General features: G+C 35.3%; 1 protein-coding gene across 1 annotated transcript in view; it reads right to left on the reverse strand.

Moving 5' to 3' along the window:
* The window catches only part of LOC124374388 (DNA-dependent protein kinase catalytic subunit-like), a 40,351-nt gene extending 26,843 nt beyond the window's left edge, over positions 1–13,508 (reverse strand). The window contains exons 1-6 of the mRNA XM_046832610.1: positions 13,455–13,508; positions 9,328–9,501; positions 9,107–9,211; positions 8,223–8,421; positions 7,887–8,073; positions 5,606–5,731 (exon numbers count right to left, since the gene is read on the reverse strand). Coding sequence (XP_046688566.1) covers positions 5,606–5,731; positions 7,887–8,073; positions 8,223–8,421; positions 9,107–9,211; positions 9,328–9,455 — 745 coding nt within the window. The 5' untranslated portion in view covers positions 9,456–9,501; positions 13,455–13,508. The remainder of the gene's footprint in view (positions 1–5,605; positions 5,732–7,886; positions 8,074–8,222; positions 8,422–9,106; positions 9,212–9,327; positions 9,502–13,454) is intronic.
* Between the last annotated feature and the right edge of the window lie 6 nt (positions 13,509–13,514).

Genomic DNA, 13,514 nt, shown 5'->3' on the forward strand with positions numbered 1-13,514 from the left:
AGATTGAAGCTGTAAAGGAGTTCCCTCAGCCAAAGAATGAGAAAGAAATCAGAGGATTCATTGGATTATGCAGTTACTACAGAAGGCATGTTCCAAACTTTGCGGACATAGCCAAACCATTAACTAAATTGATCAAAAAGAATGAAAAATTTAATTGGACACCAGATTGTGAGACAGCTTTCAAAAAACTAAAAGAAAAACTAACCACTGAGCCCTTGTTGATCTACCCAGACTTTTCAAAATCTTTCATTCTTAGCACAGATGCCAGCAACGTAGCGATTGGTGCAGTGCTAGGACAGGAAATAAACGGTGTAGAACATCCTATAGCATACGCATCAAGACAGTTGAATTCCGCAGAACAGAACTACAGTGTAACCGAAAGAGAGTTATTAGCTGTAGTTTGGGCAGTTAAGTACTTCAGATGTTACATTTATGGAAGATCCTTTTCTCTTTACACGGATCACAGTGCAATCAAATGGCTATTATCATTAAAAGATCCTTCAAGTAGATTAACCAGATGGGCTTTGAAATTAGCTGAGTATGATTACAAAGTTTACCACAAACCCGGTGTGAAAAACAAAAATGCAGATTGTCTAAGTAGAATAGTATACAAAAATGAGTGTGAAAAGTTACCTTTATTAGATATAGACGCGATTAAAGCAGCTCAAAAGAAAGATAAAGAATGTCAAAAACTGAAAATGCATGAACATTTCAAAACAAGTCTCCAAGGAGTAGTGTACTTCAAGAAAGAAGATGAAAAATTAATTGTAATACCAAGAGAATTGAGAGAGAAAGTAATACGACTACATCATGATTTACCAACGAGTGGACATGGAGGAATAAAGAAGACCATATTAAGAATTCAAGATAAATTCTACTGGCCGAAAATGAGAGCAGATGTAACAGCATTCGTACGATCATGTGACTCATGCAACAGACGAACAGACTATGGAAAATCAAAAGCACCATTAGGGAAGTTTCAAGAAGTGAGTGAATTTGGTTATAGATTAGCATGCGACATAGTAGGTCCCTTACCGTTAACTAGATCAAATAACAAGTACATATTAACTGTTATCGACCATTTCACAAGATTCGGAATATTTATAGCATTACCAGATCAAACAGCTGAAACCATAGCACGAGCATTTGTTCAGAAAGTTATAACGTCAATCGGAGTACCAAAAGAATTAATTACAGACCAAGGGAAAAATTTCACATCAGAACTGATTCAGAATGTTTGCAAACTGCTGAAAATAAAAAAATTACAGACAACTGCTTACCACCCTATGAGTAACGGACGGACAGAGAGAGTGCACCGAACCATCCCTAAAATGCTGAGCCACTCTGTCAACAAAAACCAGTCAGACTGGGACGAACTGTTACCTATGATCAACATGGCATACAACAGCCAAGAACACGAGTGTACAGGGTACACCCCTTTTGAAATGGTGTACGGAAAGAAGATGGAAACACCCTTAGAAGCAGATCTCACAATAACTGAGGACACAGATGTCTACTCAGATTACGTAGAAGATCTACGAACCAGATTAAAAGAGATTCAAGAAGTATCGAAACACTGCCAGGAAAAGGCAAGGAAAGCTCAAAAGAAGCATTACGACAAGAAGTCGAAAGAAAGTGAGTATTATGTCGGACAGTTAGTGTACCTGCATGTACCACACATAAAAAAGGGTAGAGTTAAAAAACTCTCACAGTTATGGAAAGGTCCATACAAAATAGTAGAAATCGTATCTGAGTTAAATGTTGTTTTAAGAATAAGAGGGAAAAACGTCAAAGTGCACGTGAATAGAATCAAGCCAGTAGTTGAATCGAAAAACAAAGAAGAAGAAAGTGAAGACAACGTATAAGAATTCCAGGAAAGTGAAGATGAAGAAGCACTACGAGTTCCTAGCACGGAAGCAAGAAGAGGAATAAGCCTCGAAGAAGAAGCAAGTGATGCCGAAGAGGAGGTTGAAGATCCAACAGTACCGAGCCAAGCAGCAGAGCAAGCTGGACCGAGTGGATTACAATCTGCCCAAGAAAGAAACAATGAAAGACCAGTTAGGGAGAGGAGGAAGCCATCCAGACTGGAAGACTATGAAGTTGAGTTGTAAATAGAAGCATACAAGTTGTACTATAATGATGTAGAAGTAAAGTGTTATATCATGAGGGAAATAAGAAAAAAAAGCCGAAGTTGTTGTGTATTCTTGAAATTTCATCTTGTAGGATAACAACTCAGTAGCGAATGAAGTGAAAATGATCAGTTTGACAGAAGTGAAAATGTGAAACGAATGTTGCTGAATGAGTTTGAATGTTGTGTGAGAGAAAACAAAAAAGGGTACCCTGAAGATTAAAAATTGTCTGAGTATATCCACACAAGCACATGAGATTAATGAGAGTACTAACACAGAAGGCCAGAAGAAAAAAAAGTTGTAAGAAGTGGAAGGAATAAATCGAGTTACTTTAAGAAGATCAATTGTGTTATATTACAATAAGGAGAAGTTAGTTAAACAACATTGAATATGCATAACATAAATGAAAGGTTAGATTATGGATGTCAAGTATAACCTTTGTTACAGTACCATTAAGCTCAATTGATAGACAATTTGAAACCTATAAAATAGAAGTGATACCACTTTATCAACCTAGGTTAAGACATTGGTTAGTTTGGAAAATTGAACACGATTACTTGTTGATATCTAAAGATAGGCAGTACTATGTACCTCTCACCTCAGATGAATATGTTCAATGTAGACACAGTTATGTTAAAATTTGTCCAAATTCAATAAGTGTGTTACACCATACAGTCGATGGTTGCATCTATTCACTGTTTATGGGATTAAGTTCTGTAACTCAAAAGTGTAACAGAGTTCTAACTGAGAATGTAAACTCACCGTTTTGGTTACAAAATGGCAATGATTGGATTTATAGTGTTGCAGAACCTTACAAAGTAATATTAAATTGTTTTAGAAATATTGAAGATGATACATCTGTAATTAAAACAGACATTGTAAAAGATTATTTAGAAGTTGTTGTTAACACCTCAGGTATCATTAAACGGATATCAAGGTGTGATATTTTTGGAAAAAGTGGTAAGATATTTTCGAGGATTAGAGGCAATATAGTTTATAAAAGAAATATTACGCACCTTCATATACCGAAAATAAACATATTGCAGCCGAATGAAACCGCTCTTATATTATTAAACAATAACTTAACTTTTGAAACGCTAAAAGATATAAAAAAGAATCTAATTGATGATCATATAGAAATAGGACTAAATTCATTATTGCAAGGATCTAATATAAACCGACCTGTCGTCATTAATGTAAATAAGAATTATAATTTTATTGTCATGTATGTAGTTGTAAGTTTAAATTGTATACTGCTCGTAGTTTTTATATGTCATAGGAGAATAAGACGCCTTTGCACGACCAGTCGGCAGCAAAGACAAACTCAGCGCACAAGCGGCCCAGACCAGAGCCAACTGACGGTGAGGGTGGAGGAAGGAACTCCATTAGCAGAGATCATCCACGAAGCCTCCTTTGTTCGGATGACCCCCCCCTCATGATTAAGTAGTGAAAAAAAAACGTGAAAATTTTTAAAATCTTTAAAGTGACAAATCAAAAGACTCTGACCGGCTTGTGACTCTGAAAAGAAATATTGTATATTAGTAATAATCCTAAATCTTAATAGTATCATGGTTATGTAAACTTAGATTAGAAATATGTATTAATAATTTGGAGAACACTTCAAAGAAAAAAAACATTTTAAAGTATCAAATAAGTCATTAACAAACGAATGTAATAGATTCAAGATGTGCCATCACTTCGATCCTATGACACATCTTTTCCAGAGGAGAGGGTGATGTAACGACCCGAACCCAATATTAACAATAATTCAAGAAATTATGCTTTATTTGGTTTTATAAAAATTTCATTCATTTAGTAAAATTTAACTAAAGACATAATAATTGTAAAGTGTACAGCACTGTTGAGGAGGTCAGCAGTAAGACTGCTGACAATGCAGAGTCAGCACCTGCGTGTGCTGGGAAGCGAGTCTAGTTCAGGCCTCAGACTCGTAGACATGTAACTCTCTGTCGCCCTATTATAAAATTTTCTAAATTCTTTCAATAATGTAATTCAATACTTTATATCATTCAGAAGTGCTCTCCCCTTTTTAACCAATGTAAATTGTGTAATTCTTATAAATTAATCATCAATAAACAGAGTTTTTAAAATTCAATCGTTGTTGCACAAACTTTATTTCTTTTTCCGGAATCATCCGGTGGTGGCAGCGGATACCAATTAATCTCCAAATCGGTCGCGTTACACTAGTATTAGTGATAGCACAAGTTTCCTTATTCACGCTTATTTGGTGGTTTTTAATGTAGACCAAGAATACTTTTTTTATTTCATGCAACCAGTTGATCAATGTGAGCAATAATACCTGGTTCTCCAGAGTAGTTATCTCGTTATTCTTGTGAATCTCAATTCTACTCAGATGACAAAACCACATTTACTGATTAGTAATTCGTGTACGGCTTGTTAGCTGTCGCCTTTAAATAGACGCAGCAGAATCGTGGCAATGCTCATGCCTAAATATAGAAAAATAACTGCATGTAACATAGTTTTAGAACTACAATGATTTGTTACAAATCAACGGCTTTTCATACACAAATCACATAAAGTGTTTCTGTTTTATCAACAAAAACATGTTTTAGTGATCAGTAGTTATCACATATTCTTCACGAATAGACATGCTCCGATGCATGAACCTAAACGTAGAATATATCAGTTTAAAGCTTGAAATCATGTTATTTCCTTGCTTTGATTATCTACCTTTTTTTCTGTATTTTCTGTATTTTTTTTTCAGAATTCACCATATATTTCAGTATATATACAGCTATTAACCAGAAAATGAAAACTCTCATACAACACAGAACTCACATGTGTAGCCAATACAACAGGTATGTATGCAATGCACAGGGGAAGTGTAACTTAATCTGAATAAATCTTTATAAGTGATTTCCTTTGTTTACAATTCAATTTTAAAAGCTTGTATTATAAAAATGCGTCATGAAATAAATTTTGCTCTTCTCTTGTAATAAAAGAAGTATTGATACTATGATTGGAACCAGGGTTCAAAACAACTACATCACAAAAGTCCAGTAATATAGTACTTGACTGTAATGTGGGTTTCTTTTAACAATTAATTGTTCTTTTTTCTTCCTACAGGGTATTCAATGTTTTGAATATCTCATTAATTACATGATGAAGACACACATAAAATTTTGTGTTTTAACAAATACATTTTATTCATTATTTTGTAATAAAATACTTTGCAAATATTGGTACCGGAATTGCATTTGAATATAACAATCCTTCCACCCAAAATCCCTTGATTTCATTTCCTTCCATGAGGCTATGGTGAAATGCTAATCTCATAGTAATCAGTTTTGGCAACAGTGAAGTTTAAACTTCCCTTTTAAAACCTAACAAGAGTCTTCATCAAGAACATTGCAGTTTCTAATGAACCCTCACTCTTACTCTTGGAATGTTTCAGAATTCTTCATGTACATCAAAATTTAAAGAGCTGAACAACGTACCTGTTGTGTCGATCGGTGTGAGGAGACGAGACCCAAAGTCTTTTCCCTGTTTAAATGAACGACTCATTGACGTACTCTGGCCTCCGAAACTGTACAGACTAGCCTCTTCATCATCACTGCCTGACACTGAAACAAGTACATAAAAGAACTCATTAAAATTATAGTTATCTCAAATTTGTTTTTAAGATCAAGATAAAGTAGAATAATTGCAGTTGACACCCTATGATAACAAGGCTAAGAGTACATCAGATGATGTGTCATGTAACACCTTCCCATGCGTGCATATTTCAAGTATATATCACCTTTCATTCTTGACATATTCTGTGGACGAACAGGTAGACAAACAATAAAAACAGAAAATACATTTTTCCAGCCCCCTTGACATACAAAATTTCAAGTCGACAGATACATTTATTTTCGAGACATTCCTCAGAGCTCTGTAGGCTTTACTAACCAAATTCTCTGGAGGAACATGCACGCACCATCATTGAACTTGGTCTTATCTTCAAGCCTGATGTTGCCTGTATAGAAATGCACACTAATTTTCAGGTTCATAGCTCTGTTAGTTCACAAAACTTCCATAAACAACAGAGTTTTCAGTTGTACATAGTTATAAAAATTACATAGGTATACATTTTTTTTGTTCTCTTAGGACAAGAAGCTGAAAAATTGCACTTAGTCCTAAAAGGACCTATGCGCTGCTTCCGGAGTGACAGGATAATCTGGATGAGTAAGATTGGGGGTAGGGGCTGCCTCCTGTCGAGATCCATGAGGAAGGATCACATCATCATTGTCATCAGTGTATATCAGTGATTGTCAGAGATAGGGGTTCTTAATTGCTGGATACCAATATTACAAACTGTATCATAAACCTGAAAACCTAATTTTCTGCAAATGTATTGAAGCTAAATGGAAATAAAACAAACGTAATCAAATTTGGAAGATTAATCATAAAGAGCACTGATGGTTTGTTGAGTCCACTAAATTTCTAAGTGTTCATATTGACACTAATTTGAACTTTCCATGCTGCATTTGAACAAATTTAAAGAAGCTTAATTCATAAAAAATATTATCAAACACCGTTAGTTTTGAAGTATTGAAAAAGTGTATTTTGCTTCATTTAAAAGTTTGGTAAAGTATGGTAAAGGGATCTGGGGAGGAACAACTTTAGTGTGTTTTAACAGAATATTCTTAATACAAATAAGAGCTGCAAGAATTATTAGTAAAAGATAACCCCACTGATTCTTGCAGGAAGTTTTTTCAGGATTCAAAAATCATGACTTTATCGAGTTTATACCTGTATGTGTTATGCAAATATTACACAAAACATAAAAATAATTTTTCTCGTGATACAAACGCCATAAACATAATACCAGACATAATTTATACAGACAAAACAACATAGCTCTTCCAATTTTGAAAAATCCATAAATGATATGATTTGTACAATAATAAATAAAATATTGAAATGCAACAAAGAATTGGTGTCCAGCAAAAGGTTTTTAAAGAAAAGAAAGAATACTTTGTTAATGAAAGCATACTATTCGGTAAATGAATTTTTTTATGATCCTTTCATATAAAATAGGGTTTTTTTATTACTTTAAATTGTAATAGTAATTTTATATTATGATAGTTTATAGTCAACAATGTTTCAAACTTCTTACTGAATCTTTATATTAAGAACTGGTTAACTTTGTGTTATCTAAAAAAAGTTTAGTGATGACCTTATTACTTTATATTGAAATCTATGACAATTCTCAATGTATTGACTGAGAAACACAAATCTATCTATTATCTATAAGGATCTCAGTCATGTCTTCTTGGAAGGGAAAGTCAGCTCCGTATCAGCCTCTCCAGTCAAAGCAGGCAGAGGGGTTGCAAACTTTATGTCTAGGGTAGCAACAGCCCTTAACACTTGGGGAGCTCCACCAACTCCAACTGTCATATGCCGCAGTAGACTAGACCTATCGATCTACCCTTGTATCCAGAAATATGAACATTTGGGGTTAGTGATGTGCAGCTCCTGGACATTCATAAGATTACTCAGATTTAAGTGACACATTGGTTTTTGCTGTACCCAGTGTGGGTTCAACTGGAAGGTATAAACCAACTAGAGGTGAACCATTCTGGTTGAGTATACATTACTTAGGGGAAAACAAATCATACATATTGTTGTGATCTCAGAGTGGCGAAGATCGCAACTGTAAGCAATTGTTTGATTTATACTCAAATGCTATTTTATTCCAAGTATGTGCCAAGATGAATGAGAATGTTCTCTTACTTGACACTATGAGACTGGAGGAGTACAAGGAGGACTGTGACTGTGTAGCCCTCAACTGGAATTGGATGTTGGAGAGAGAGTCCAGAGAATCAAGAGAGGACGAGGACAGTTGGCTGGCCAGTGTGTCGGCAAACATCGGAACAAGTGCAGCATGTTGAGTGCGCCACGATCCTGACACATGATATTTCTGAAGCACACGCACGTTTAATTAACAAATTGAAAAAACAATTGATTTGAATTTAACACTAAACACAACATACAAAATAATTTTTTAATTTGTCATGTTCACTAAACCAACAACAAAATACAACCACAAGTTTAAGCAAAAGTACCCACTTCAAAGGCACAATTCTCCAATGGATTATCAAAGATGTTCTGGTTAAACTCATTTGTCTGTTCACAGATCTGGAGCAAGAGGTTAATGACGATTGGTAGAAACATATCTTCACACGAAGGAGAGTACAATTTCCTGAGGATATCCACCAAACGACTGCAACTGTTGTTTTGTGCAAGGTGGTCATTGACAGTCCAGAACCTGTAAAGAGCATTTAACCATGAAACTTTGTTAGTTCAATGATTTGTTTAGACAAAATCATTTCATCAATATTTACTCATACATAGGAAAATCATTTTTAGTCATATCCGTAGATAAATTGTTGCAGGAAACAGATATCTATTTTTCAGGTCCTTTACATTTGATTTGATAAAGAGTTGTTCTAGAATTTCCTTTAATAATTTTCTTTTTTTTGTTTATCATATTGTTAATCATGTTAGTTTTGTAGCCATTAAATAACGTAATTTCCTTTATTTTCTTAACTTCTTTTTTATAATTTTCTGTTGTTAATGGAGTATGTATATTATATTCTTGTATTTTTAAAGACATATGTTTTTATTTAAGTACAAAATTGTTTATATTATTATTATAACAACTTTTATTCAGTCATGTAGGTCTGATGATGTACTCCTTGAGTACGAAAGGCCTCACAGAAATAAAAAAGTATATTATTGAAGTGTTTGTTATTTATATGTTGTACTATTTATAAAATTATATTTAAACTGTACAAAAATAATTTACATTAGTCTATATTTTCTTTTTACTATACTGTTTTTAATAATTAAAAAATAATGTTGTATCTAAAAAATTGATTGAATTATGATAAGTTGTTCAATGAACCACTAGAGGGTTAAAAGTGATCTAAACATAAAAAATATATTCCTACTCATAGAGTTTGTCCCGCAATTGTTTGTCCGGATCAGTCAATCCAGCAACAAGTACAGTCTGAGCCTCCTTCATCAGGGCCTGCGCTCTCTCGTCTCTCAACAGTCTGAAACAATGGGAAAAAACATCTCAATGATCTCTCCCAAACAATGTATTCTCAATTGCTTTATGTTTAATAGCCCAAAAATGACATTCAATATTCACTGCTGATAGTTTTCTTACTTGTAATTATCGTACAGCCAGGACACGATGTCATAGACCTCTTGTCGAAACTCAACCCGCTTGTTGTTCTTCTGAGACATTACAGCAGGCAGTAGTTCACTCATCTCAGCAGGTGTGAGGCTCACCATCAGTTTCTTGACAAACCTGAGAGTGGCCACTTGCACATCGGGAGAGCTGCAACAATAAAGGGTATGGAGAATCTCTCACAATCAATTGAGTTGAAGATCTCAGACTAATTCTACTATATGATACTAACAATTTTGTCTGAAGTATAATAAAATTTCCAGCTGTATTCATCGTTTACTTTCTCAGTGGCAGCTGGTAAAGTTAAACGTACTTTATGAACTCAGTGATTTTGTTTGTTTAAAAAATTGGGTCAAAAAATTTGTATCAAATATTGTATGAAAAATGAAACAGTGTAGAAAAGTGTTGAAAATTTTAACAAAGGCCTATGGTGAGTCTGCTATGAGTAAAACAAGGGTTTACGAGTGGTATAACATTTCAGAGATGGTCATAAAGACATTGAAGATGATGAATGCTCTGGACGCTCTAGCACATCAACGACCAATGAAAACTTAAAAAAGTGAAAGAAATAGTTATGAACATTATAATTAGAGAAGTCGCTGATGATGTCGGCATATCAACTGACTTATGCCATAACATTTTTTCTAATGTTTTGGGCATGAACGTATTTATGGTAGCAAAAATTATTGAATTTTGAACAAAAACAGCAGAGAACGGAAGTTGCTCAAGAGTCACTAAATTAAGTCAACAATGATGCAGAATCACTGAAATGTGTTATAACAGGTGGTGAAACACGGATTTACAGATATGACGTAGGAACTAAGACTCAATCTTCCTAATGGAGGCATTCTGGATCGACAAGACCAAAAAGGCTCAACAAGTACAGCAGAACGTGAAGATATGTTCACTGTGTTCTTTGATTGTAATGGCATAGTGCTTCATGAATTCTTGTCATAAGGTCAAAAGGTCAATATGGAATACTACCTACAAGTTCAACGCACTTTGTATGAAGTAATCAGAAAATAATGCCTGGACAGCGCATCTGCTCACATTTCATTGCTTATTTGTGAATTTTTGGCCAAAAAAAGTACTGTAACGATGCCCCAGTCTCCAAATTCTCCAGACATGGCTCTGTGTTACTGTTTTTTATTCCCAAACAAAAGAGAACCTTTTTGTGTTCTCTTAGGACAAAAAGCTGAGAAATTTTACTTAATCCTAAAAGGACCTTTAGGCTGCTTCTGGAGTGACAGGATATTCTGGATGAGTAAGGTTGGGGATAGGAGCCACACCTGTCGAAATTCATGAGGAAGCCGGCTCTGTATCAGCCTCTCTAGTTAAAGCAGGGAAGTAGCAAACCCTTAAATCTAGGCTAGCAACAGCCCTTAACACTTGGGAGCTCCACCAACTTCAACAGTCATGTCCCGTAGTAGACAAGACCTATCAGTCTACCCTTGCACCCCAATATCTCAACATTTGTTATTAGTGATGTGCTGCTCCTGAACATCCATAAGGTTGCCCAGATTTAAGTGACACATCGGTTATTGCTGTACCCAGTGTAGGTTCAACTAGAAGGTCTGAAGTGATCCTTCCTTGTGGAAAATAGAACCTAAAGGGGCTGTCATTTTATAAGCATAGATGACATTAAAAGTGAATCACTGAAAGAGCTATAGTATATCCCAAAGGTCGAATTTGAGAAGTGTTTCAAGGATTGGAAGAAGCACTGGGACAAGTGCATAATATCTAATAGGAACTATTTTGAAGGTGACAACATTAATGTAGATGAATAAATAAATATTTAGTTCAGAAAATGAAAATCCGGTTACTATTTGAACATACCTCATAGCTAGCTAAATTTAGAACAAACCTATTAAAAAGAATATACAAATTTTCTCTTTAAGTCTATGTATGGCCGCTGCATTGTCATTTGTGTTGATAAACAGTATTCATATGTGAAAGAAATAATTTTTTCTAATTATTTATATGGCTCTAATTTAGTTATTCTAGTACCTGAGGCATAACATAGGTATATTTCCAATTTCAATTTCTTTACGATCATGTTGTATTAAGCTTCAAACATTTTCACACCACACCAGTTTATATTTTTGAGTTGAGGCCATTCATGTAAGTAGTGAGATCCAAATTATCATCAGGCTGCAACTTAGGGTACAAATTGGAGTGGAAATAAACTTAAATCTTTAGAATTAACATTTTTATTTTGTTGGTTAATTTGCTACAATGAGTATTAAGTTAAACTCTTACTTAAAACAAGATGGATTCCAAAACTGTCCACAATTTCTGTAAAGCAACAACTTTTATGGTTTCATAATAGGCATTGTTAATTATTGACATATTTAGATTTATGCAAGGCTCATCCAGAAATTAATCAGTGTTTATGCGTTGCACTAGAAGTAGTGGTTGTAGTACCGCCTACGTTGACATCTGTGTATACATTGGTTCAGTATGCTTTCAATTGTGCAAGACAGAGCATCATACGTTAGTGTGTATAACCACGAAATATGAAATGAAAAAAGGAAATGCAACTTGGCTTTATTAGACGTAAAGTTAAGACTACAAAGTCCTCTCTTCCACTAAACCTCAATAATAGAAAACACACCAAAACTGAAGTGCGTGATATGATAACATTTCTTTGGGTAGAAAAATCACTCGACAGCAGAGGTTCATTGTGAACTGTATACAGTTAATGGCCCAACCATTATGAATGAAATTGTTAGTCTTTCAATGGGTGCGATTTTTCAAGAATGGAAAAAGTTTATGACAGAACATATCCTTTTGTTTTATAGTCATCCGTGAGCAGTTCTGGTATCAACAAAACTTGTGATAGCCTACTTTTTTACATAGAGAAATTTTAGGAATGATCGGAAAGTTCCAAAATCGTGACGCAACGGTTTGAACGAGGTATTTTATTCACTTGGTTATCATCACTGGCATGAGGAGGCGTACTGTTCCTGTCTTCATTGTGAATGTTTGTTCTTCCATTTTGTTTTAAATATCACCACTTGAGAGACTAAAATTCACCCATAATGTTTGGCCCATTATACATACACAATTCACAATGAACTTCAACTGTTGATTGATATTTCAGCCAAACAGATCTTATAAAGGCCGGTATCGACAGTGCGAAGCTGCTCGCTGCGAATGCCTCGTGCCATCTGCCTCAGGGTGAGCTCTTCAGCTAGCAGCTAGTTTGTAACCACGAATGCTCACTGCGAGCACGCGAACTACCCGCATTCGTAGTGCAGACAGTCGGGACAATATGTTTTTTTTTTTGAAATGCGCAAATTGCTGCCGCTGATTTTATTGTGATGGCGACAATTATCAGGAAAAAAACAACAGAAAAAAGCGACGTAAACCCCATTGGTGGGTCAAAAAATTTATCGAAATTGGTTCAAATATGGGAACAGACTCCTAGAAGACGTGAGGTTCGAAGAAGACGTGTCAAATTTCTTGCGAATGTCCATGCAAGGTTTTGAACATTTAATTACATTGATAGAGCCTAATTGTCTGATCATTTCATGATTATCCATGTTGACAGTTTCGTTGTGGAGGTTAGTTGGTTTGCAGTGCAGAATTGTGTCTTGTACGGTGTGAGGCAGACAGCGCAGGTATCCACTTGACGCACAGCTCGGAGCGAGGCACCTTTGAGCACTGCTCTAAAACCGACAAGCACACGGCTCACCTCACATTGAGTGACGCGAACGCCTCATAGCGAGCAACCCCGGTATCCACAGTCCAAGGCAAGGCCGAGCATTCGCCAAGAGGCATTTGCAGTGAGCAGCCTCGCGCTGTCGATACTGGCCTTAACACCAGACTCGCTATGCACTTGGCGAGGTTCTCTATAACAGCATTTTTCTATTAAGGTTGTCTGGAAGAGAGGACTGTAGTTTATGCCTTCCAAAATTAGAAGCGTACTGAACCACTGTACACACTGATATCAACATGATGATGATACCCACTAACTCTCATGCTATGCATAAAATTTAACACTTTCTGGTTGATAATCCTCGTTCAATTAAAAAGAACAATTACAAATTTTAAACAATAATCTCACAATCCTACTGCATAATGGCATGAGGCAAACCTACCTATTGTCCGTGATGAATGTAGGAAGTTGCAAGTGCACTAAAGAAAATGCCTCATGCCTG

The sequence above is a fragment of the Homalodisca vitripennis genome, unplaced genomic scaffold (genome assembly GCF_021130785.1).
Source record: "Homalodisca vitripennis isolate AUS2020 unplaced genomic scaffold, UT_GWSS_2.1 ScUCBcl_8196;HRSCAF=16210, whole genome shotgun sequence".
NCBI lineage: Eukaryota > Metazoa > Arthropoda > Insecta > Hemiptera > Cicadellidae > Homalodisca > Homalodisca vitripennis.